General features: G+C 33.1%; 1 protein-coding gene across 1 annotated transcript in view; it reads right to left on the reverse strand.

Moving 5' to 3' along the window:
• The window catches only part of LOC125073784, a 97,952-nt gene that overhangs the window by 6,846 nt on the left and 66,416 nt on the right, over positions 1-24,690 (reverse strand). Inside the window, exons 2-8 of the mRNA XM_047684821.1 lie at positions 18,097-18,162; positions 8,533-8,708; positions 1,759-7,669; positions 1,500-1,634; positions 1,153-1,415; positions 677-806; positions 192-338 (exon numbers count right to left, since the gene is read on the reverse strand). Of these exons, the coding sequence (XP_047540777.1) occupies positions 192-338; positions 677-806; positions 1,153-1,415; positions 1,500-1,634; positions 1,759-7,669; positions 8,533-8,708; positions 18,097-18,162 (6,828 nt within the window). The remainder of the gene's footprint in view (positions 1-191; positions 339-676; positions 807-1,152; positions 1,416-1,499; positions 1,635-1,758; positions 7,670-8,532; positions 8,709-18,096; positions 18,163-24,690) is intronic.

A 24,690-nucleotide genomic window follows, 5' to 3' on the forward strand; every position in this document is an offset into this window, starting at 1 on the left:
AGTACATATATTCTTATTGCAAGGTATCTATCGATCACACCAGCCTCATTTTATATGAGTGGGATCTATTCTAGTGGGACTAAAAGTTTGATGACAGAAGCTGAAGTGGATTCTGCAAAGATCTTCTTACTATTCAAATATTCGTTTTATAATTAATTATTTGAAATAGATGTTGATTTCTAATTACTTACAAGAACATATTCTCCCTGGGTACAATGTGTTCACACTTAGATCCGCATAACCTTCCAAGCAACTACAAGTGTAGGTCCCGCGGAGATTGAAACACCGAGCGTGTTCTGAACAATCGTGGAATTGACCACTGATGCATTCGTCGAAATCTGTTGAATGATGACACACTGATATAAGTAAAATTCCTAAAGCCTATTAAATTAAAGGTTTTAAAGGTAATTTCACATGGATACTTCATAACACTGAAGTATTTATTGAGATAATTACATGTCCTAAAATTGTACAATTATCTTTTGTATTAATCTTCTTCGAGTGTTTTTAACTTAATAGCTTGCACCGATTTTGAGTTTTTTTTATTGTATTTGTGCGTTTCCCTGGTGATTTGGTGCTGCGATTAAGAAGCAAATTAAATTCTTATTGCACCCGAACGAAGTTGGGACCAGCGTCTCGAAATATTATAAAATACTCTTCAAAAACTTAAACTTACCGCTAACATTTAGCCTGTCTATGAACTCTTCCGCTGCGTGCACTTCTGTACCACCAAGGCTATAGTTGTTGTTTCTTAGGTATTTCTCTATGACTTCTTTCAATCGACTCTCGTGAGCGTTGTCTGAGAGCTGAAAATATCATAGCACTAATTTATTATTTATAAGTAACGCTTGGTAAAAAGAATTAGATATATAGAATTTCAATACATGAAAATATTTGAACATAGATAGTAATTGTGATTGCTATTCAAAATTTCATGAGCCTCAATAGTAAGTAAATAAAAAATACATTGACTTCGGAATTGGACATTTTTCCAAGACAACGCTAAGCTTAGACTTCATATTTCCTAGAAGTATGGACTTTTTTTAATGCTTGTGATCTGACAAATGAAACATCTCAGTTCTTTATGTATGTAGACTCGCTTATAATGTATGTAAAGTATTGTTTAATTTAAAATAATTAAACGACTGTTACCTGTACATAGAAGTCATTAATGACACCCTGATATGTTTCCTCTTGGGCTGTTATCATTTCAATGGGATGGAATCCAGTTATATGTACGCCATGATAAACGTCACGCAGATCAGATTGCATTACCATTCTATTGATTCCTTCATGGGTGGCAACAGCTAAGCTATGATATTCCTTGCTAGAGTTATCAGACAAGTTTGTATGGAATTTCAAACGTTCATTGCCTTGTGATCCTAATGCTAATCTTACTGAATATGTATAAGTAGCTGAAAAACAAAAAAAGTTTTTAAACATTTCAAGTAAGAAAATTTAATTTGTATTTTAGTTTGTTTCGCCAGATTTAATCTTACGTTTACAAGGTCTGTCAGGGAACATTCTAGCAAAACCGGGCCTGCATACACATTTCATAATACCGTCTATTCTCTGACACCTTTCGTTTCTTGAAGCCTTGCAATCTGGTTGACATTCTTTTCCATATCCAACACCTAAAAATAACAAATTATTGTTGTAGCTTTATGATTGTATTAGGTTTGTAACTTGTAAAAAATCAAGCTAAATTAAAAAAAAAACAGCTTTCATTTAATATTATTGTTAAGCAAAAGTACTTGCCCGTAGGGTGTACAACATTCGTAGTTTCTAAATAAGGCGTGCCGGCTAACAATATTTCTCCAAATAATACTTGTGATACTCCGTTATTGTTAACTTGTTCATTTCTAGTAACATCATAATCTCCCGTATCAATATCTGGAATAGGTGGAGATTTGCCACCATTTTGTGATTTGTTCATAACAACAAAGAATGTGTCATTATCTTTATCATCTTCTACTTCAATTTTTTGAATATTCTCAGTAACATCATTGTCTCTTATAATAAAGTTGTCTCTTTCTTCTGACGACATGGTTATATCGTCAAGAGCTATCTTTGTTGGTAATGATGAATCGATGATAGAAGTTGCTTCAACTTGAGGTATAGGAATATGTTTTGTGACTGTTTCTACAATTGTAGTTGGTTGTACTTTTGTGTATATCTCGGTTACGACATCAACTATCGTAGAAGTGTGGGTGTTGGTTAGTATCAGTGTTTGTGTTACAGCTCCCTCAGATTGACTGACTAAAGTAGTTTTGGTATGAGTTACGGTCAATGTGTGAGTAAGGTTTACATAGCCAACACTTGAAACTGTTTGAGGTGGTTCTGATAATGTTTTAGTGAGCGTAATTATAGTTGTTCTGAATTCCGTTTTTGTGGGTATGATTTCATCTGATATCTTGATTTCATTTCCAGCATGATGTTGTTTATGTATATTCGACGTCATTGGATCGTTATTAATGGTAAAAGTAGATGTCTTCTCTATAATAGATGGTACTTTTAGTGATTCCGTTGATACTTGTTCCTCTTTAAGGACCTCAGTTGGCTTAATATACTCTTCCTCTATGGACGATTCAGAACTTTCTATAATATTAGTGGGGAAAACAGATATTGGTTTAGAAGGTAGAGGTCTTATAATTTTTTTTATTGAAGTTAATCTCGTTGGGTATGAAAGTTCCGGTCGAGATAGTGTTCGTGTAGGTCTTATTACAGGTACAGTCTTAGATGGAAGTTTAAATTTGCTTGTACTTGACTTTTTATCATCATTACGAATTGGATAAGGCTTACGAGTCCGATTTTTATTTCCAATCGGAATAACCTTCATTCTATCTTTAATTATATCTTCCTTACTTGACTCAACTTGTTCTTGCTCGATTGAAAATTCACTTTCCTTATTTAGAAGCTTTGTATTATTTTCTTTTCTTGAATCTGTTATTTGCGTTACAGGATTTTCATGACTACTATCTATTGCCTCGGTTGAGGTTTCGTATTCATTTGAAATAAATATATTTTCCGAAGAAGATTCTAATGATATTTTATCGGAATCTTCGGGTATTTTTGTAGGTGACACGTTGTCTGGAAAATATACAGATGAAGGTCCAAAATTAAAACTCGATGAAAAATCGAAATTAGATGAAGTTAACCAACTGGAGGAAGCTGCAGTTGGGAAAACAACGTCTGTTACAGAAGAAATTGTCGGTTTGGGTTCTTTTTGTATTGAAGTTATCTTAGAAGGTAGTTCTCTCGGAGGAGGTAGTAAATGTGAAGAAGGTTGATCAATATTAAAAGAGGGCCTTTTAACTTTATTAACAATATCATAAGTTGGCCTATATGTTGAAACTTCATCCTTCAATGGCTTCCTTACAGGTCGCTGAGTCGACTGCCTAGGAGGTAATGTTTTTGGTGGTACAGTCCTATATGGAGCTGGTGTTCTCATAGGTAAAATCGGTCTCGGAGTTTGGGGTATTCTTGATGGAACTCTTTGTAGGGGGTTTCTGGGTGGAGGTGGGCTCATACCCATAATTTCATCATGAATTGATGGCTTGAAGTTGTAATTTACAGTCGGTGGAGGTGGCGATAAATCAATTATTTCACTTGAGGAACTGTTTAACCTATCCGATTCAGATTTAATTATAAATGGTTTAAGTGTTGTTTTTTCATCTAGTTCCACAATTAAAGGTTTTTTGTCTTGAATTTGAATAGTTGACGTTATAATATTAGATTCGTTTGATATGCCCGTATTGTTTAATAAGACCGTATTCTTCTGTTGGTTTTTATATTTATTTTCTGGTTCCTTAAAACCAACTGGCTTTCTCGTGGAAAATGGTCTACTTGTCATAGCAGTGTATTTTTCTTCTCCAATATTTAATTCCATATTATCTTCATATGATGCGTTCGTACTGTTTTCCATTAACTGATTGATTTGCCAATGTGGTTGTTGTAATTGATGATCTAATGGTATTGCAGTGTTAATTGTAAATGGCCTAGGCTTCATATATGGATTGTGATCATAAATAGGCTTAATATTATTTGACTGAAATGTTGTTTTATTATATGAAGTAAAAGGTTTTTCTGTTTGTGTTCCAGGATTAAAGTTAACTAGCTTTACGTCCTCGCTGTGTTGGTTTACATTTTGATTGAATACATTTTCTAAGGAAGGTGAACTTTTTGTATAGTTGTTCTTAGCTACAGATGTAGTTATAATTGGTATTTTCATAGATTCTGAACTAACTTCACCATCAATTTCACTATTATTTTCTGATTCTTCTTCACCATCATATATTTCTTCAGCAGTTTCGTAAATAGTTTTCGTTGGTTTCGGGTAAATTATCTTTGTTGTAGTAACTTCATTGCTATTATCTCTTAATGGTATATCGTACACTGGTTGCTTGTTACCAAAATTAGATGGAATATAGTTAGGTTTTATTGTAAAAGGCAGTACATTAGATTTTTGACCTTCGTTTGTCTTCGAAAATGGTCTACCAATACTGAAATTATTAACTGTTTGCTTATTCTTTTGATCCCAAAATTCTGGCGGTTTTCCAACAGTCGCAATCTTTTCACCGAATTCCGGTAGACTATCCGACTTATTATCGAAATTCAATGGTATTATTTTTCGAGTAGATGCTTCAACTTTTATATTTTTCAAATTATCTTCTTTAAGAACGCTGGCATACCACCCGTGAGAATTGGTTGAAATGTCCGGTACAAATGATATAGGTTTATTTTCAGCGTTTAAATTTTTATTATCCGCATAGTTTGAATTTATATTTATGTATCCATTTGTATCTTCATTTATCATAGGGAAATTAGCATGACTATTTACAGATGGCGGTAATAAATTACTATGATCCTTGTGTATCGGTTTTTCTCTGATATTTGTATTAATATCAGTTTGTCTTATGGGTAACATTGATTTAGTTTGGTTAGATTGATATTCAAAATTGTTTTCTTTATAGCTATTAAAATTATTACCAGTCTCTCGTTCATGGTCATCGAATATAAGCGATGGATGTCTTTTGCCATGTAATGCAACACTTTCGTATTTTGAAGGGTCATCTTCAACTCTTATTGCAAAATTTGTTCCTATAGGTATATTTGCATTTATTTGACCATTAAGAGACGTAGTGGTGATTGGTACGGAAATGCTTGAACCTATGATTTGCCCCGAATTACTTTCACTTGCTACATTAGCTGCAGTATTCAATGTTATAGTGTATGAGTTTTCCTGGATGTTGCTGGTAATAACGGATTTATTTGTTGCATTAGAAGATGTTACTGCATTGTTTGTTTTAGGTATCTGTTCATTGGGTTTTTTTGGTGGTTTCACCTGCGCTGTAGTAACGGTGGTTGGTGTTTGAGGTATTTTAAATGAATATGTTGGTGTAGCTTGATTATTTGGTAACTGCGATGCAAAATAAATTTCTGATGTTACTTTCGGAGGAAGTTGATTTGATATTGGATGCTGAATATTTAAAAACACGTTGCTGTCATGTATAGGTTTTGTATGAACTATTGGTCTTTGCTGATACCTTTTTTTATCATATCTTATTTCCTGATTGTAATGCCTTTTAGGTGGTGGCGGTGGAACAGCAAGATAATTTTCATATTCCTTGTCAATTATATCTTTTTCTTCCTTGGGTTTAGAATTTTTATCAAATTCAACCTTATATATTTCTGGATTATACGCTGTTATCTGTGGCCCTACTTGAATGTGACTTTCTTGATTACTTGTAGGTGGAGGAATATTCATTAAATCTTTTGGGCGTTTATTTTCATTCCATTTTACTTTCTGATCGTTATTGAGTCCGGTTCCTTTATACGTTGGTGATACATCTTTTGCGTATGAATCAAATGTAGACTTAATTGTTGGTTTTCCAAAAAATTGGTTTTTATTTGGAACAACGTTATGAACGTTGGTCATATGTGGTGCATCAATGCTAAAACTTCCAAAGTACCCAGGTTCTGGGTAAGGTAGAGGATCGTCGATGTAATCTCCAGTTTTATGAGGTTCAGATGATCCAGCAAATACTAAAGCTGTCGAACTGCCATGAGGAATCAATACATTAGCTACTCTAGAAGGTTGTATATCAACTAAAAATGGTTTATTTTCAGAATCGTCATTTTCTACGTCAGTGTACCTTCCATCTGTTGTTATTTTAGTACTTATTACTTCAGATGAACTTGGATTGTTATCTGGAATATCTTGCTCCTTAATTGAAGGTCTGTAATTAACTTGATGATCTTTAGGAATATTATTGGAATGTTTATTTAAAGAAGGTATAAAATCTAAAAACGCTGGTCTACCATGGTTAATTACCATTGATTCTTTATTTTTAAGTATACCTGATTGTTTATTTTGTTCAGATATTATATGTGAATTAGTTGACGACCACTGTTGGGAACTTTGCTGATTAAAATGACCCCCATGAGGGCGAGTATTTTTATTTGGTTTTGATTTTAGCTTAGGTAGTTCTGGTGGTCTTAAATCAAAAGAGTCATCCACTTTCATATTTAATATAGTTTGGTCATTCATTGGTTTTTCTTTTACTAGATATTGGTCATTATTTGCAACAACACTATCTATTAGCGGAGGGTGAACCGGATTCTGTAGTTTAATTCCACTTGCAACTAAAGTTAACGGTCCACCTACTGCAGGTTTTCCAACTATCACATCTGAATTCGCTGTTATAATTTCACCCGGACTTATTGGTATTCCACCATTCAAGAGTGGACTCTCATATATTATTTTAGGTTTTACAAGATGTCCTTTAGAATGCTTATTATCAGTTGCCCATGCAAAATTTTGATGTAAGGTAACATTTTTATAAGATATTTGAGATTCAGAAGTTTCCATTTCATCGACAGGTATATAGATTGGAAAATTACCTACTTTAGATTCCAAATCATTATCTACTCTTTTATTTGCATTGTAAATTGTAAGTTTGCTGACTGGTTTAACAGTTGTGGTTGTTATTACCGTCTTATTTGTTTCTTGTCGCTTCATAAAACCACCTGTCATTTTTTCAATTACTGGAGCCAATTGAGATAAACCTTTTATACCTAATGAACCTAATTTAATAAGTTCCGCCATTACAAATTTATTTTTATTTATTTTCTGGGTTTTGTCTGGCTTGGGTTTTATAGATGTGTTACTTGTAGATATATTGTTATGTTTTGCCGGCGGTGCTTGTTCATTGGTTAATAGATCACTTGTCTCCACTGAATTTGAATCTTTTTCATCAGAGTAATCATTTACTTGTGTATACTTCTCTACAATTTTATCTGTAGGGGCTGCTTGAGAACTAGTCTCGTATTCATATGGGCGGTATAATGTCTGATCAATAGCTTCTTTGTGAGTCGGTCGAACATCCAATTTCGTGCCGCTGTATTTAGTAGTTTTAATAAGGTATTTATCTGTCGCTAAAGCAGACGGTTGTTTTGCATTAGTATATTTGGTTTTTAAAGATTCAGTTTTCGTATGACTACAAGTGCAAGAACTAGTACATGGCATATGACCTAATTCAGATGGCTCTATGAGGTCAAAATTATTTTCTTCTTGGCTATCAATTCTTTTTTCTATTTTGGGGATATTGCTTAAAAACATATTACTAGTTGCTGAAGGTTGAATAGTTTTGACTTCCATGTACTTCGTCTGAAATTGTAAAGAAAATTTATATTACTTTCATATGTTATTACATATAGTGTAACATTTTTATTTGTAAATATTTACGGTTTTATTGTAAAATTATTATAAAGTAAACATTCAGTATTAATAATGACGTTTCTTGAAAGAGTTAGTAATATTATGTTGGAAGGACATTAAAAGCAATTAAAGGTTTCTGAATATATTATAATTTTAGACGCTGTAATGGTAATATTGTGTTGGATATCGGGTGAATTCTTTAAAGGTTCCATGAAACCCAGGAATATTCCTTGTGCCATTAAATCGGGTTCCTTAACTGTGAATCTTACTTTTGTAGGTTTCAAGTCAGCTAAAACATCTGTAGCGTAAAGATTTGTGAGTGATTCTGTTGTAACCACTGAAACTATAGTTTCAAATGTTGATATAGCGCTCCTCTTGTTTTGAACTACAGTAGTTAAATATGTATATGTGGTCATACACGTCTTGATAATGTAATTATGTTGCATGAGTTGATGTAGAGGAAAGAAAGCACTCATTTGTTGTCGGTTTACAACAGTAGCAACGGCTGATGATAGTAACGATTTATTTGGTGGCGTAGAACTCACGTGATGCTTTGGTGTTTTCGTTGAACTTAATTGCATGACTTTAATTTTTCGCTGAGAAAAGAGACGACTATAATAAGAAAATACTTGTAATACAATTAGATGTTAGTGTTAATCACAACAATATGCTTAACATAGTCAATATAAAAGTTTAAATAGAAAATAAAATTTTAGTATAATACTTGTAATACATTAAACATTACCTGTATATTATTAAAATTTTCGTCATATAATACTTAGGAACTGATCTAAAAAAAATTTACTGGTTACCTGTTCTTGTTTCCCATCTGAACTTTTATCTCTAACTAAAACCTCAACCCCATTAGACATTATTCTTGTAGCTAAATTTTTTAATTTTCTCTCGTCGTCGGCTCCGTTATTAATATCTATTTCTCGTCCAGGTCTCCATGGTGTATTGTCATACACTATGGCGTTTGTATTAAACGCTGAAATCAAAATATACTTTAATTCATATTCTTTTTATTCATATGATTTTACTATAATATATTTATAAAAACTTAATACCAACTATATTAGTAATTTGTCCAAAAAATATATAGATTATAATTATCATCCAAGTCAATTGCATTATTGTAACCTATATTTGTTATAAGATCAAAATAACTAAACAATTTTAAAAAATATTTCCATAAAAAAAACTAATTTAAATAATCGTAAACAATTCTTTACTGGTTCTAAAATGAATAATATTTGTTACATATAATTAATTATTTGAATGGTGCGTTATCAGGGAAATAAATTTGACAGCTGTGAATTACAATTTTTAGCTATTATTTAGAAAGGCATTAAAAATATTTACAATATTTTAGATAGTTTTGGCATGAACACGAGCTCACAACACACTAGTTTTAAATAAACCTTATATAGAGAAACAGTTTAAAGCTGAGCCGTGTGTATTTATAAAAATGACAGTAAATAACTATGTGAAGAATTACATAATATAGCTAACCTTTACATTGAAAATGCACCTTAACAGACGCGTGAATTAGTAACCATTTTATAGCTTCTTGGTAATTTGTGCATTTAGAAAAATCATTAAACGAACTCTTAATACTTTTATAAAAATAGGTGTAGTGTTATTTATTCTATGCAATATAAAACAAAATGAGTATAACTATCAGTTATTAATAATAATACAATTATAGATTATCATTATCAAATATTATAAATCATGATAATATACGTATTTCCTTTACTAACATTTGATAATGATAACCTAATTTATAATAATAATCATATGAAGCTTTACTACTTCAGCACTTTGTCACATTTTAAACCACCTCATATTATACTATATACACGTTATAAATTATGCTTAAAAATACATTTACTTATCTACTTTTTACAGGTAGTTAGACATCTAGATGTAGGGATTATTTTAGTAACATTGTTTTTATTAATTAATATATTAGAAATCATTATCATTTCTAATATAAAACTCGATTGAATATATCATAAATTATTTATAGATGCATCTAGATGTATAACTTCTACAGTATTTTTAGCTAATATTATTTAAAACTCACCTCCTTAGGCGGATGGTGACGCGGATTGTGGGATAGAACCATCTGGATTCGTGGATCTTCAAAGGACCGCCGTTCAAGTCGTCATTTAGTCATCCTCAGTTATGTCATAAAAGTCAATGCTTAAATCACTCAAGTCCATAATTACAAATAAATTTTGTATAAGTTCAATTTCTATACTATAAACGTAATAGAATACATTTAATATATTTTAATACTTAAATTAATTTGCAAATTATATTTAAAATATCCTCAAATTTTTAATTCTAGATTTATTTATTATTTATTTTTAGATAACTATATTGTATATTTTTTATGTATGATATATGTGGTATAGTTTCGAGTATTATTATATCTTAATAAATAAAACAAATTGATTTTTAATTATATTTTTATTATTTTATCATTTTAAGTCGTAATTTGCAATTTACAAATGAAGCAGTTCGAGTATTATAAAAGGTAGTATTTATATTAAGGTTTTTAATTCTAAGATTTTATGAGTTATTCTTAGGCAGTGATTAGATAATAATCACCTAAAAATATATATTTTTTGACAATACAACTCAATATATGGTAACAAGTCAAAATATTTTTGGTGATCTTAATCTTAATAAACCTCTTAACACGAATCCCTATCTACAATGTCGAAAGAGTATTTGTATCTTAAAACTAAATGCTAAAACTATAAGGCACTATTCATAGTTAACTTACTATGATACAAAGTAAATAAATAACTAAATCATTACTTTACAGACCTAACCAGTTGTTCGGTTTTCAAGAGACATCATCGACGGAACTTTGCTTTAAATCTCTAAGCGTGGATGGAGTTTCTAATTTTACAACGTAGGTTGGTGATGTATTGTAGTTCACGTGATCACTGATCTTACCTACAATGCTTTCTAAGCTTTGCGTTTCTGTTTGGGATACAATATTAGAATTCGCTAAGTATTTATCCATATCTGAAATTATAGAGTTTTCTAATGCACTGTCTCCTTGGGAACTTACAAGTTGGTCTATAGATGGCAATGTAGATGGCAGTATTTTAACATCTTCATAATATATAGCTTCTCGTTTCCTGACAGTTTGTGTGTCATCTGAAATGACAGTTGACAATACTGTACTGAACTCTCCAGGATGTTTACCAGATACGTATAATGTAACTACACTAGTGTGTTTTGGTGGAGCCGGCTTCTGAGCTCGCGGTTTCTTCCTGCGTGTAGGAGGTGGTGATGGTGGCGGAATATCTTCACCACTATCTTGAATATCTTCAGAAAAATCTTCGTTACTACTTAAGTCAGACAATATGTTAGGTTTTGGACTGTTACTATAAATATCATTGTTCAAATTGTTGTTTGGTATAAGATTATTCGGCAATAAATTAAGATCAGCTTGTGCTAATCCAAGTAATGGATTTGAAGTCTGTAAAGACAGTGCCTGTTGTTGTTGTTGTTGCTGCTGTTGTTGCTGCTGGAGAAGTAGAGGCAGCAATAAAGAATTGTATTGAGGAGGAGGTGCCAAAACAGTTGGTGTAGTTACAACTGTATCAGTTATAAATTCCGTGGCTGTAATAACATTTGTAGTCGGATCTACAATCGTAGTCAATATAGGAGTGCCTCTAAAAGTAATTGTTAAAAATGTTTCTCTTGCGTCCGTAACTGTTGTTACGTAGGTAGTTGATCTAGTTTTGTACTCTGTTACAGGTGTTTGTACTACTTGTTGTTGCGGTATCAGTCCCTGCCCTTGCAATGCAAGAAGAGGATTTATCGCAGGTTGCTGATTACCTAATAAAAGTTGAGATAACAATAAATTTGCTAATGGCACATTTGCGTTAATTTCAGGTGCAACCGTTTGTACTACAGGTTCAACGTTATAAACAGTACTAGGTAAAATATGAGAATACGATGTTTTGCGACCTCTAATAGTTGTAGGTGTAAAAATTACTGTAGTCGTAGGAGTTTCATGTAGCACGAATTTCGTTATTTTAGTTGCACCATTTTCAGCTAATTCTGTTGATTCAAGAGCAAGTACTAATTGTTGATTACCAATGGGACCAATTGTTGTTGTCACTTGATTAAGTAGTAATGTCTCAATACTTGGTTTTGCAGATAAAACATTTTTATATTCAGTAATCTTCCCATTAACTATAGGTATTGTGACCTCAAATGGAATCTGGTGTGTTATAGTAATCTTACCGTCATTTAAAATATTATCATATTTATTATATCTTTCACCACTTAGGTTTTCAAAGGAATTTCTTTGTCTGCTTGATGCTCTACTGGTTGTTGTCCGTGACCGAGATCGACTTGTGGTACGTGAAGGACTAGATCTTGAAGATTGAGTAGATTTTCCGTTAGACAAGCGAGGAGCTTTCGGTCTAGATGAAAGAGTTGTAGTTCGTGATGATGGTCTCGATTTAGCTCCCCGTCTGTAAGCTGGTGCTGACGTTGTTGTCGATCTACTTTCACCTCTAACAATAAATGGTTGCCTTTGAGAAACCTTAGGTGCAGAAACTGTAGTAGTCCTACCGTTTGGACGTGAGTTATAGCGGCCCGCTTTTTGTTTTTGTGTAGAAGGCGCCGGTGGTTCTGTCTCCGGTTCTGGATCTGGTTTTCGAGTACTACTTGATTTTAATCCAGGCCTTCTGAAATTCGTATATTTTCTATTTCCGTAATCTACTTGACGCTTAGAACGTCGTTTAAATGCAAAAGGTCTTATTTGAACTGCATTAGAAGTTTTTCTGGGAGGTAATGGTGATGCTACCTGTTGTTCTTTTCTATCCGAAGATTCGTAATCATTGTCTTCTTCGAATTCTTCTTCATCTAAAAGCTCTTCGCTTTCTTCAAACTTCTCTTCATTTTCTCTTATTTCTTCTTCAGGTTCGGGTTCTGGTTGTTTAAATAGATTTCTTTTAGGCAACAAAGAATTAGGTCTCTGTCTGCGTAATGCAAGCAAAGGATTAAAAGTTGAACGAGTAGTTGAACGTCTGGTTGTCGTAGTACGCGCTCTCGTAGTTGAGCTACGTCTAGACGAAGGCGTCGTAGACCTTGGTGTTATAGCCGTGCCAGGCTGCCTAGCTACAGGTGGTCTTCTAAATCTGAGTAAGGGATTATTAGTAGTTTGTCTTTGTGGTGTATCAGAATATTCATCAAGGGATTCAGTAGCACTTTCTTCCTGTTGAGTTGCAAAAGTTTCTGACTCATTTTGTTCACTTGGAGGATAGTTTATAGAAGCAGATTGTCTACCACCACGTAACCTTGATGAGGCAGTAGGTCGAATTCTTGGAATTGCTGATCTACTTGCGTAGTCCAAACTATTACTTCTTAAAGAACTAGACCTAAAACCAGTCCTTCTAGACGTTGGAGCAATGTTGCCTCTCGGAAAACCTCCAGGTCGTGAAGCTGGAATATTCGCTGATAAATTTACATTTGCACTGGTACGACCAGCAAACCTTCTTCCGGAACTAGATGAACTAGGTAAGGCAGCAGCTTGTTTTCTATTGCCACTGTAACTACCTGTAGGTCTAACTGATTTTAGCGTTGGAGTAGCAGTAATGGTTGGTGTAAAATCTGCTCTGGTAATAGTTGTTGCACTATTTGGAATAGGTAAGCGTTTAGGGCTAAATGTAGGTCGGTTCCTTGAAGCAAACGGTATTATAACAGGAGTAAATGACGGTTTTTTCGTTGTAAAAGTCAGACGACTTCTCTTTTTCGAATTGGATTCATCCTCTTCATCTTCTACTTCAGGCAAAAGTTCTGTTGTAACCTCAGTATCAGCAACTGAGCTTTCTATTAATTCTGGTGTAGAGGTAATTATGGATCCTTCTGTAGTTGTTGTAGTTGACGTAGATGTAGTGTCTTCGCCTAAAGTTTTGTTGTCACTTGTTATTATTGTTGAATCACCAGATATTACTGCAACTTGTGAAAATATGATCTGTTTCTCAATATTTTGACCAGGAGTACTGTTTTCAACAGGCTTAACTTCAGCAAATAAATTGTCGATATATGTTCCTTGTAATAAAGTAGTCGATACACCAGAAGGATTTGGTTGTTTTGTTGCTTGTATTTCTTCCTTTAATTTTGTAGGAGTAATACGAGGTTTATCATCTTGAATCAAATTTTTATCTACTGCACCACTTGGAACTTTTCTTCCTAACTGATTATCTTCAACTGCTTTTGTGTTATCGACGATATTAGTTACAGTTTCTAGACTGCTACTTATTTGAGAGGTATTACCTGCATAGAATGTTGTGAAATAGGTGTAGGTAGTATAAAAAGTAGCTTTACCATCGTCTTGTTCTAAGTTTTCCTCTACTAAAGAAGGTTTAAGTGCCACTTCTATATCTTTTGGCGGTAAAACACTTACTATATCAATGGGCGTAGTATCGATCGGACTTACAGTCGGAATAGACTGAACCGATGGTGTAACAATATTTGACACGATCTCTTCGCGACTAGTTATAGTTGTAGATTTATCTTTGTACAACGTAGTCCAGTATGTAAATGTTGTATAGTATGTAATTGGTAAATTGCTGTCCTCTTCGGGTTCTGTTTTTGGAGTGATTGTTTCAGTTACAACATTTGTTATTGTTTCTAAGCGACTCTTTACTTTACTAGAGTCTTTACCTATATACATGGTGGTAAAGTATGTAAATGTAGTGTAGCTTGTTTGTAATAAAAGTGTTGGTGAAGGTAGAATTTCATCAATATTACTTTCAGAACTTATTTGATCATCAAGTACATTATTATTGTCCAAATACTTTGTCTCTCCTTTTGAGAATGATGACTTGATATCTGTAACGTAAGAATTTTCCGATACAAGAGGATTTGACTCGACGCTAAATAACATATCAACTTCAATAGGCGTTGGTTGTGGTAAAGTTTCATTTTGTTTAATATCTTCTGATTGATTTGGACCCGTTGATATACTACTCTCAACCGATGAATTCTCATCTAAGCTTTGTTGTGTCATTCCCTTGACCTGCTTGCAATTTCTGAAGTCAAATTGAGCTCTTGTATTTTCAACGGGTAAGATTTCAGTTTTTGAGGGTATTAGTTCATCGGGACCAACATAATTTGTGTAAACTTCATTTCTACTGCAAACATTAGCATCGGATCCAACGTATATTGTTGTAAAGAATGTATACGTCGTATAATATGTTTTAACAGAATCTGGTTTAATACTAGCTACTAAATCATCATCCAATGTTGGAGTGGGCGTTTGAGAACTGTAAGATTTATTTATTTCAACAGATTCAATCACATCTTTATTTTTAACGAGATCTATAATGCTATTGATTGCAAGTGTCTCAGTTGGTCTACCTATTTCCACATTTGTCGGTGCAATTCCATCATTGTCGAAAGCGCCTATTAATGATGGATCAAGTTTTGATAAATCAATAGTAGACGTGATAATATTAGTAACAACAGACTTGTGACTCGCAATACTTGAAGTTTGGTCTCCAAAGAAGGTAGTAAAGTATGTGTATGTTGTATAAAGAGTTTTATATATAAGATCAATTTCGTTTTCAGTGTTATTTATATCATCTTCCTCTGTTGTCGGACTGTGTTCGGTACTGACTGAAACTTCAATATGGCTCTGACTAGTTACAGGATGCTCTGTTGTTGTAGTCAGTGTAGACTCTTTCTGTAAATTAGTTTCCTCCAAGCCTTCAGGTTCATTTTCTTTGGGTAAAGTTGTTTGTTCTTGTTGTGAAACAGAAATTTCAACTTCCTTTTCCATTGGCGTAGTTTTAACTGGATTTTCAGTATTTATTTCAAATTCAACTGAACTGTTTGTTTCAATTTTAGAAACCACTTCTGGTGATTCGATATTGCTTTGTTCAGTGCTCTGAAGTTCAATAGGTATAACAGACGTCGGTTCAATATCAAGGTTTGTTTTACACACATAATTTGTTATATAGCCTGAGTTACTTTCGACAACAACGTCTGATTTCACAGAAGTAGTAGTTTCAGTACTCTCCAAAGGTATGAAATAAGTGGTTAAATATGTTAATGTTTTATATGCTGTCGTCATAGTAGATTGAGTTTCAAGACCATCGGTACAAAATATTTCCTCGTGTTTATTGTTTTTATTTTCTGTAGTAGTTTCAATCTCATAGGATTCATCACTATGACCACTTTCAGTAGTAGTGACTATTTCAGAATCCATTTCTTGCGTGTTTTCATTATCTTCTTGCTCTTCTTCTTCCTCCTCCTCTTCGTCAGTTTTTTCAGTAACTTCGGCAGCAGTATTATCACTTTCTTCTTCAGAGTTTGTAAATAATTCACTTTCATTATGTTCTGTTACTGCAGATTCAATTGCTTCGTCGATAACTGTTGCAGATGGCATCAAAGTAATTAAAGGATCCGTTGCTTGAGAGCTGTAATCATTGATAGGTATAATTTCTAAATTTTCAGTATTTCTTGTACTTTCTGTCGTATAAACAGGCTCTGACGGCTGTAAAACATCTAAATTTAAGTCGAAGCCATTATTGTATTGAACACTTACTGTATCTGGAATTTTACCGTCAATTTCATATAAATCTTTCTTTAGGCTTTCTTCGTCATTAAATGCTTTTTCCGAACTATTTTCTTCGTTGTGCATTTTAGTAACGAAATTAACTTCATGTGCTTTATATGTAGATGTTGCAACTGGAATTTCAGCTGTCAAGAAGGTAATTTTAGTAGCTAACTTATCAACTGGCTTAGCTGATGGAAAAACGTTTACTTCGTCTGGATTAGGCGGACGAATTGTTTCTGTATTTGGTGTAAATATTATAACAGTATCACCAACTACAGTTGTAAAATCAGCAAAACCGGCATATGTGAAAGTTTTTTTTGGTCTAGGTTCACTTTTTTGTCCGAACAACTTTTTAGGTGATTTAGTTTGGGGTAATAACTGGGGTGGTGAACGACGTGATTCAACATTATCAATATAATAAAATATTGGTGAAAATTCGTTCTTAATAGTAAACGTTGGCAAATCATAATTAGGTTTGACCTTAACAATATCTGATTCGTTAACAGTATCTTCATTATTTTTCGGTTCTTCTTTAATGGGTTCAGAATTTAATTCATATGCTTTACTTTGTCGATGTAATATATTAACATTCTCCAATATATGGGGGTGAACCAATTCCACTTTTTTCTCATTTTCGATGGCCGGTCCATCAAGATAATTATATACTTCAAACTTGGGTTCGTCATTGAAAGGTTGGACTTTGCGCGCCGTTGGTTCATCGAAAATTTGGTTATCAGCCTGATTTTCGGGAGAACTCGGAAGATTCCAATATTTAAATGTTTCTTGGGCAGGCTTACTTGCATAAACGATTTCCATTCTACTACTGGGTGCTAGATAGTCGGTATTTTTAAGAACAAATTTATCTGGGTCTATAATACCCAAGTCTTGTTTAACATTCCATTGACCATCAAAATCTGAATGTACACGAGTTGGATTAACGATGAATGCCTCTTCAACATTCGAAGGCTTATTGTAAAGGACGAGTGACGACTTTGTAAGAAGTTGAGCATAAATTCGTCCATTGTCTAAGGTGGTGCCCAGAATTTGAGTAGCAAACTCAGTTGTGACACCATCTTGAATAAACGTCCTCGCAGTTGAAGTCAATAGGCCGATAACAGGTTTGACGCTGTGGTATCGTCCTACCTTCGTGTTATAATCGTTTCGTTTTTGATCGTTAACGAGCAGCACAGTCAGGTCTAATGTCGTAATTCAGTTGTCATTCCGTCAAGTCGTGGATAGGATATCGTGGAGGTGCGTTATATTTTACAAGGTCCATTTGAGTTCGGAGTTGACCACGACCCGGGGATTAGATTTGAAAGAGAAAGAAAAACATACAATTAATTACGCAATATAGATAGAATAGAATACTTAGATGCTAAAAGAGACAGACGTATAATTGCAAATATGTTAGCACTAAATTTTGTACAACTTTCACGCCAATACCAAATATGTTGATTTGTATTTCTGTGATTCATATTTTGTATGAAATTGAAAATAATTCCATTGGAAAAGAAATCAAACCAACAAGTGTAACTGACAGTGACAACTAACAAAAAAAAAACTACTTAAAATAACAACGAAAGTGTTAAAAGTTTAAAGATAGAATATATATTCGAAAGTATTAGATGTATATTAGTGAAAATAAAATGTGATACATAAAATACTAAAATAAGAGAAGAATAAAAGTAATTGTAAGATAGTTTAGACTTAACTGCAAGCATATATTTTTACAATAGAAAATTATTATGAAATGTAGCTCTTGATTACTCACCCCTGTTATCCAGGACCCCCTCTCTTTTTATTCTCGACGCGTCGATCGATTCATTATCATTTATATCTGAAACAAAAGAAAATCTTTGGTTAGTTTTTTTAAGTTAGTGATTAATTGTTGCAAGAAAATTAAACTCACAATTGTCAGGTCAATAGTCTGAATTAAAAGCTTGTGAAACTACGAAGCGCGGCTAATTATATTCTATAATAATATTATATACTAAAACTATCTCATAAAAACGCTGTTTTAGAAATACTTTTGGAACAAAAATATCAATTATATTAAAATATATATTTCCTATCGAGTAAATTATAATTATGGTATCACGCTAGTTAATTTTTGAGTTTTACAGAACTTCAGATCTAAATTATTTTATCGTGTAGAATTACGAAGCAAATTTTTTACACATTTTTAATTGATGTTGTATTCCAAAGACACAAAAACAAGAGATGATTATGACCACGGGCATTCTCATTAAGCGACATATATTGTTAACATTTAAGTTTTTTCGCCAACATAAGTGTACTCTTTACTACCTCACTTTCAAAATGTGAAGGTACGGCAAATTCGACAACCATACAACAACGACCGAAAGAGTTCAGGTTAGGGACCAACGGATTTGCTTGAAATCAAACCACGAATAGAGCCCTAACATATAATTTAGGTAATATTTTATTTACAACATACTAAACCACATATGCTTTAAGAACCTTTATACACGACCCAGCTTAAGGTAGGTGTACATAAAACGTTTTTATTGAAGAACAAAATACCAAGAAATATCTTGTTTTCTCTAGCGTGCATAAAACAAATAAAAATTTCATCACAGTCGGATCAATAGTTTAGGAATGGATAGATAGTATTACTTTTTATTTATATAGATAAACAATAATCCTTCGCTTGTATAATAAAATTCCGCAGACATTTTTAACTTTGCCGTTATATATAGATTCAGGTCATTTGTAAAAACTACATTGGTAAAAAAGGCATATTATTCGATACAAGATATTGATGATAAAAAAGGGTGGAGTTAATGCTTGACTTCCAGACAGGAGACATAACATACATATATAATTGTATTTAACTAACATGACTGTATTTTTAGATGTTGAAAAAGATTAACTACTGAGTTTCTTGCCGGTTCTTCTCGGTAGAATCTACATTCCGAACCGGTGATAGATTTACTTAAAATAAATGACGATTCAAAAGTACTACCTACTTGTAAAAGCCTACTTGTATAAAGTATATTTTGATTTGATTTTATTTGACTTGATATATTATAACCCTTATAAAGCTGACTCAAGAACTGTAAAAAATGCACTACTTTAAATCATTATATCGATTCGTTTCATAATCAAATAACCCAGATGTTTTGTAGAAAGTAGCGAACCAAGGTCATACGTAAGAATTGTGAAATGACGCCTAGTGCTAACTAGTTATTCGCCTTGACTTTGCTAGAACACTATTAAAATTTAATCCCGCAGTATTTAATAAAACAATAGCCTTATAATCAATATAATGTAATAAATTTTTCGTAATTTCCATGTTTCAATGTATCTAGTCTAATGGTGTCTCACACGATGTCATCTATCAATTTATTACCTCGAAAGCCTGAGCTATTATAATGCCAACTTAAGAAATATTTCGTCCCTGTACTTTATAAACATTTCTAGTTTTTATTACATTAGTAATTCTTCGAAAAACTTTACGAGAATGAACACAATTCTATTGAAATGAAAAGTCAGAGATGATACCGTAGGGTTTACTTGGTCGTAGGGCTGTCTGCTAGCCGGTCAAGGTAGGCCCACAAGTCATATATTTTACGACCAACCAGCAATACTTAGTATTATTGTGTTTCAGTTTGAAAAGCGAATGAAAACTATCAAGTGCTCAGTTGCTCACCACTCACTCTCAAATGCTCAGTTGCTCGTCTGCCTAGTTATATTATTTAAAAAAATATAGATTCATGTACCTTGCCTTGCAACGCAATTACTTATATAAAGATTATCTACGAATTACAAATATAAAAGTATTTGTCTTTTGCAAGACTTTTGCGGAAACATCCTGAAATCCAAGCGATCGTGAGAAGAAGGCCAGCGTTTTCACGCATTGTATTTGACTGTCTTCATTGTTTGAATATTTTGCGCAAGATTTTTTTTCTCTTAAAGGGTTTTTATGTCTTACAATGATGATTTCGTAAATATTAGATAACTACAATAAAATATAAACGATCTTTAGGAATTTTATAAAAGAACTTCGAGTCTCTGAGATCTTAGTTACAATTAAATTTTCGGACAAACTAATTTACTAAAATCAAATTATACAAGACTAACTAAGTACTTGCAAATTGGATAACGTTTTTAACAACATTTTGATCATTTCGTATGATAGGAAGGTGAATCCTTCGATTAGGATCAGTAAAAAAATAAAAATTTCTGATACTAAAATAATTAACCTTTACTGCAATGTTTTAGCTTTTAGGCATATCCTAAACTATAAATGGTATGCGATCTTTCCTCACATGCCAAAGCCAATGCACCACTGATCTAAGGAATAGATAAATTATGTCCCTTGTGCCTGTAATTACACTGGCTCACTAAGGCATCGAACCGGAACCTAACGATGCTGATATAAACAGTGCTGTTTAGCAGTAAAGCAAATGACGACTTTTACCTTCCCAGATGTGCTGGCCCAAAACCTCACCACCAAGTTAATTAAAATATAAATGTATCTAACTATTATTTATATTTTGGTTAATTACCATATGCCATAAAAGTGCAGTTATCTTAAATCTTAATTTTATTCATCGAAGGTCAAGGAATGACAATTTAGAAAAACATTCGGATATGGCCGTCGTATCTGATACGTGGTATTTGTGCCAACGTAATTTGTATGCGTGTTGCATCCGCTGACCCACTGCGTTACGGTCGTGTTCAACTATCAAGATTACTGTGTTGCACTATAAGAGGGCACTTTTTATGGGCAAGTTAGACGAGACGAAACGCCATTTAATAACTGACTTGGTTTAAGTTGATAAAGATAATAACCAAAATAATTCAGTCATTGCTACGAATAACTTTTTACTTAAACAGATTTACTTATCAACAGACCAGCAGGATGCAACAAATGAATCTCAATAGAAGTTTGTGTTAATATCTTCTTTTAACCAGAATTACCCAGACAAACACCACTGAACATTAGTTTTGTTAATTTGTATTTATAATTCATGTTATGCTCGGTGTTAAAGACATCTTAAGGATAAGGATATATCGGATGAAACTCTGTTCAAAACACATTGGCGGAGCGTGGTCAAATATGCTCTAAATTCTAAAACACAGAGGAGACCATAGCCCAACAATGTGTCAAACTTACTTACTGCTTTGCAACAATATATTTTCCAAAAAAGAAAGATATGCCAACCTTTTTTGATTTTTTAATTCTTAAATAGTGTAAATAAATATATATTTAACCGTCGGTCGACAGCCCTAATGGAAACAATTTCACTAGCACACTCGTATAAGGCGTCCGGAAGCCAGCTCGCCCAACGCATAGCAATCACGACCGACATCTATGTGTGTCGTTCCTCATTGATGTACAGTTGATTGAAAGATATGCTAATTGTGAGAAATTAAAACTTTAGTAGTAACCCTCGCCCCCTAGGGAACTATCGAGGTTAGTACGACGTCAATATATGATTCAAATTTCTTTTGAATTATTGAATAAAAAATGACGATTATAATGCTCCCTGGTAAGATATTGAAGAAGTCAAATATTAAAAAGTCAATACGAACTGTCAATATCTGAGATGATTAGGTCGCCAATTCCACTGACAAATTTTGAAAGTTTATCGAAATCGATTCGAAACATAATCGTTGCTGTCCAGCTGTTTTTCTATTCTACAAACGCAACGATCCAGTTACGGTTAGTTTAAAGTTAGATCGGAATCCTATCATCGATATAAATAAGTAGAATTGGTCGTCAGAAGCTAGATCAGAATAGAATCGGCAACGTATCATTACCATTACTAGGAGTAGAAATTCCCTTTGTTTATGTATTACAAAAAAAAAAACCTTTTTTAAATATAGAATTAAAATTCCTTACGTAGATATTTACCGAGTAGTAACCACTGGTATAAGAACCAGCCGCAAATTGATCAACAAAGCGAAGAAGTTCAGGTTTGAGTGAACCAGTTTAACAATCTTAGTTCCCAAGGTTGGTGATGCATTGGCGTTATAAAGGATGGCTAATATTTCTTCGAATAAAAATGTTTAAGAGCTGACTTATCATCAAGCCCATTAGCCACTACCCAATTGAAATTTAAAAAAACTCATCAATTAAAAGTCCGATTAACAATCATCGTTTTCTTAAAATATATATCACCTTTTTTAACAAAACTAAGCTACTTAAATTAAATCATCTATTATGAATAAACTATTGAATCTTGTCATACTAATGTTACTGAGATGAAGTGCAAAAATCTTATTCAAAAATATCAAACTCGTCTTATAGTAGAAGGACTACTGTTGATTCAGGTTCATTTTTCACCCAAATTCATCGGGGATTCATATTCAAATGCCGCCCGTCAACGCGGTCATGATCTCTACGTCAGCAATCTTTTACATGTATTACGTTTTTATATAATATATACCTTTATGTAATGTTTTTGAATTACATTGTGTCATGTGCAATTTAGTACTGTTATGATGCATAGACAAATAGAACACTTGCCATTTATGGGGGGGCAGTGACAGACTATAACAATTTCTCCGCACATACAAGGTATCAGGAACCACACCAGATGCATGATAATGTTGACCATTGGAGTTCCTTGTAACTTTCATTGACGTACAGTTAGGAAGACTTACTTGGTTATAGGGCTTTGTGCAAGCCCGTCTGAGTACGTACGTAGTCATTAGCATTAGCATTAGCATTAGCAGCCCGTAAATGTCCCACTGCTGGGATAAAGGCCTCCTCTCCCTTTGAGGAGAAGGTTTGGAGCATATTCCACCACGCTGCTCCAATGCGGGTTGGCGGAATACACATGTGGCAGAATTTCGTTGAAATTAGACACATGCAGGTTGCCTCGCGATTTTTCCTTCAGCGCCGAGCACGAGATGAATTATAAACACAAATTAAGCACATGAAACCGGTTTGAACCCGAAATCATCGGTTAAGATGCACGCGTTCTAACCACTGGGCCATCTCGGCTCGTACGTAGTCATCATATTATATTCTACCGGCATACAGTACTACCTAAATATTGTGCTTCACTTTATATCTTAATTTATAAAGAATGATCTTATCATTCTAATCCATTCGTTCATTATAGTTTAAGCCATTCATATCATGTAAATATTTGTATGATTACATTACTAACTTTAAGAGACAAAACTGGTTTGATACAATATCAAATACTAATAATTTCTTGAGTCAATGTCCTAACTGAGTCACTTTTGCAGCTGCGATATTTAAAAGGGAAAACTATGTATTTGTAAGAGCCGAGATGGCCCAGTAGTAAGAACGTATGTAACCGATGATTGCGGGTTCAAAGTAAAGCACTGTTAACTTTTATTTGGTTAATATTTTAATTCATCCCGTGTTGGGTTGTGAAGGAAAATATCGCAAATATCTGCATGTGTCTAAATTTAATCAAACCAACGCGTCTGAAGCAGCCTAGTTGAAAAAGCTCCAAAACTCCTCGAAGGGATAGGAGGTCTTAACTCAGCATTGGTATATTTACAGGTTTGTCTTTATGTTAATTAAATAGTAATACATATTTACATATTTTTATTTTTGCTCACGCACTATAATTAATTAAAATGTTTTTATTCATATTTATTTTATATCTTTTTTAAAATCTAAGATCATTAGCGATAAGATTATTTTTTTTTATATTAGTCTGTAAACATTAATTAACATTATAATAATCAGTAATGTTATAAATGCGGAAGTAACTCATGTCTTAAGTCTTTATCGCGCTAAGCCGATTTAGATGAAATTTGTTATGGAGATAGATCAAGTCTCGGGGACATAGGTTACTTTTTTTAATTCACACCTCGAGAGGTTAAAATCGGGTTTGACGGTTTGTGTGCCATAGGTAAAGTTTCATAAATTACGCACGGGTAAGGCCGCTATTTTTTAATATATAAAATATTATTTAAGACGAAATTATATTTTACTTTAAAGTTTAACTTTGGTCCAAAACCAAAAAAATATTGTATAAGCAGGCTATGATAAAGTGTATTTTTATAATTTAATTAACTTACTCAATTAAAAATTTGTAACGTGTAAGAAAAAACACAATACAAATTATAAAATTTCTGTCATTCTATTTTTAAAATAATCATCATATTACATTTAAAAGACACTTAAAGAGTTTACATATAAAGTAACTGTATTTCTAACATTACCACTCATTGTTGACATTATCGTATTATCCGTTACTCTTCCGTATGCATATTAGGCTGCTAATTACATTTCTTATCACGCTAATTTAATCTTTATTTCCTGAGAAATAGATCATTTAATAACATCCACTTACCGTGTAAATTATGCTACAAAATTGACCGAATAATATTTCGCACGGTCTCATTT

The sequence above is a fragment of the Vanessa atalanta genome, chromosome 25, assembly GCF_905147765.1.
Source record: "Vanessa atalanta chromosome 25, ilVanAtal1.2, whole genome shotgun sequence".
NCBI lineage: Eukaryota > Metazoa > Arthropoda > Insecta > Lepidoptera > Nymphalidae > Vanessa > Vanessa atalanta.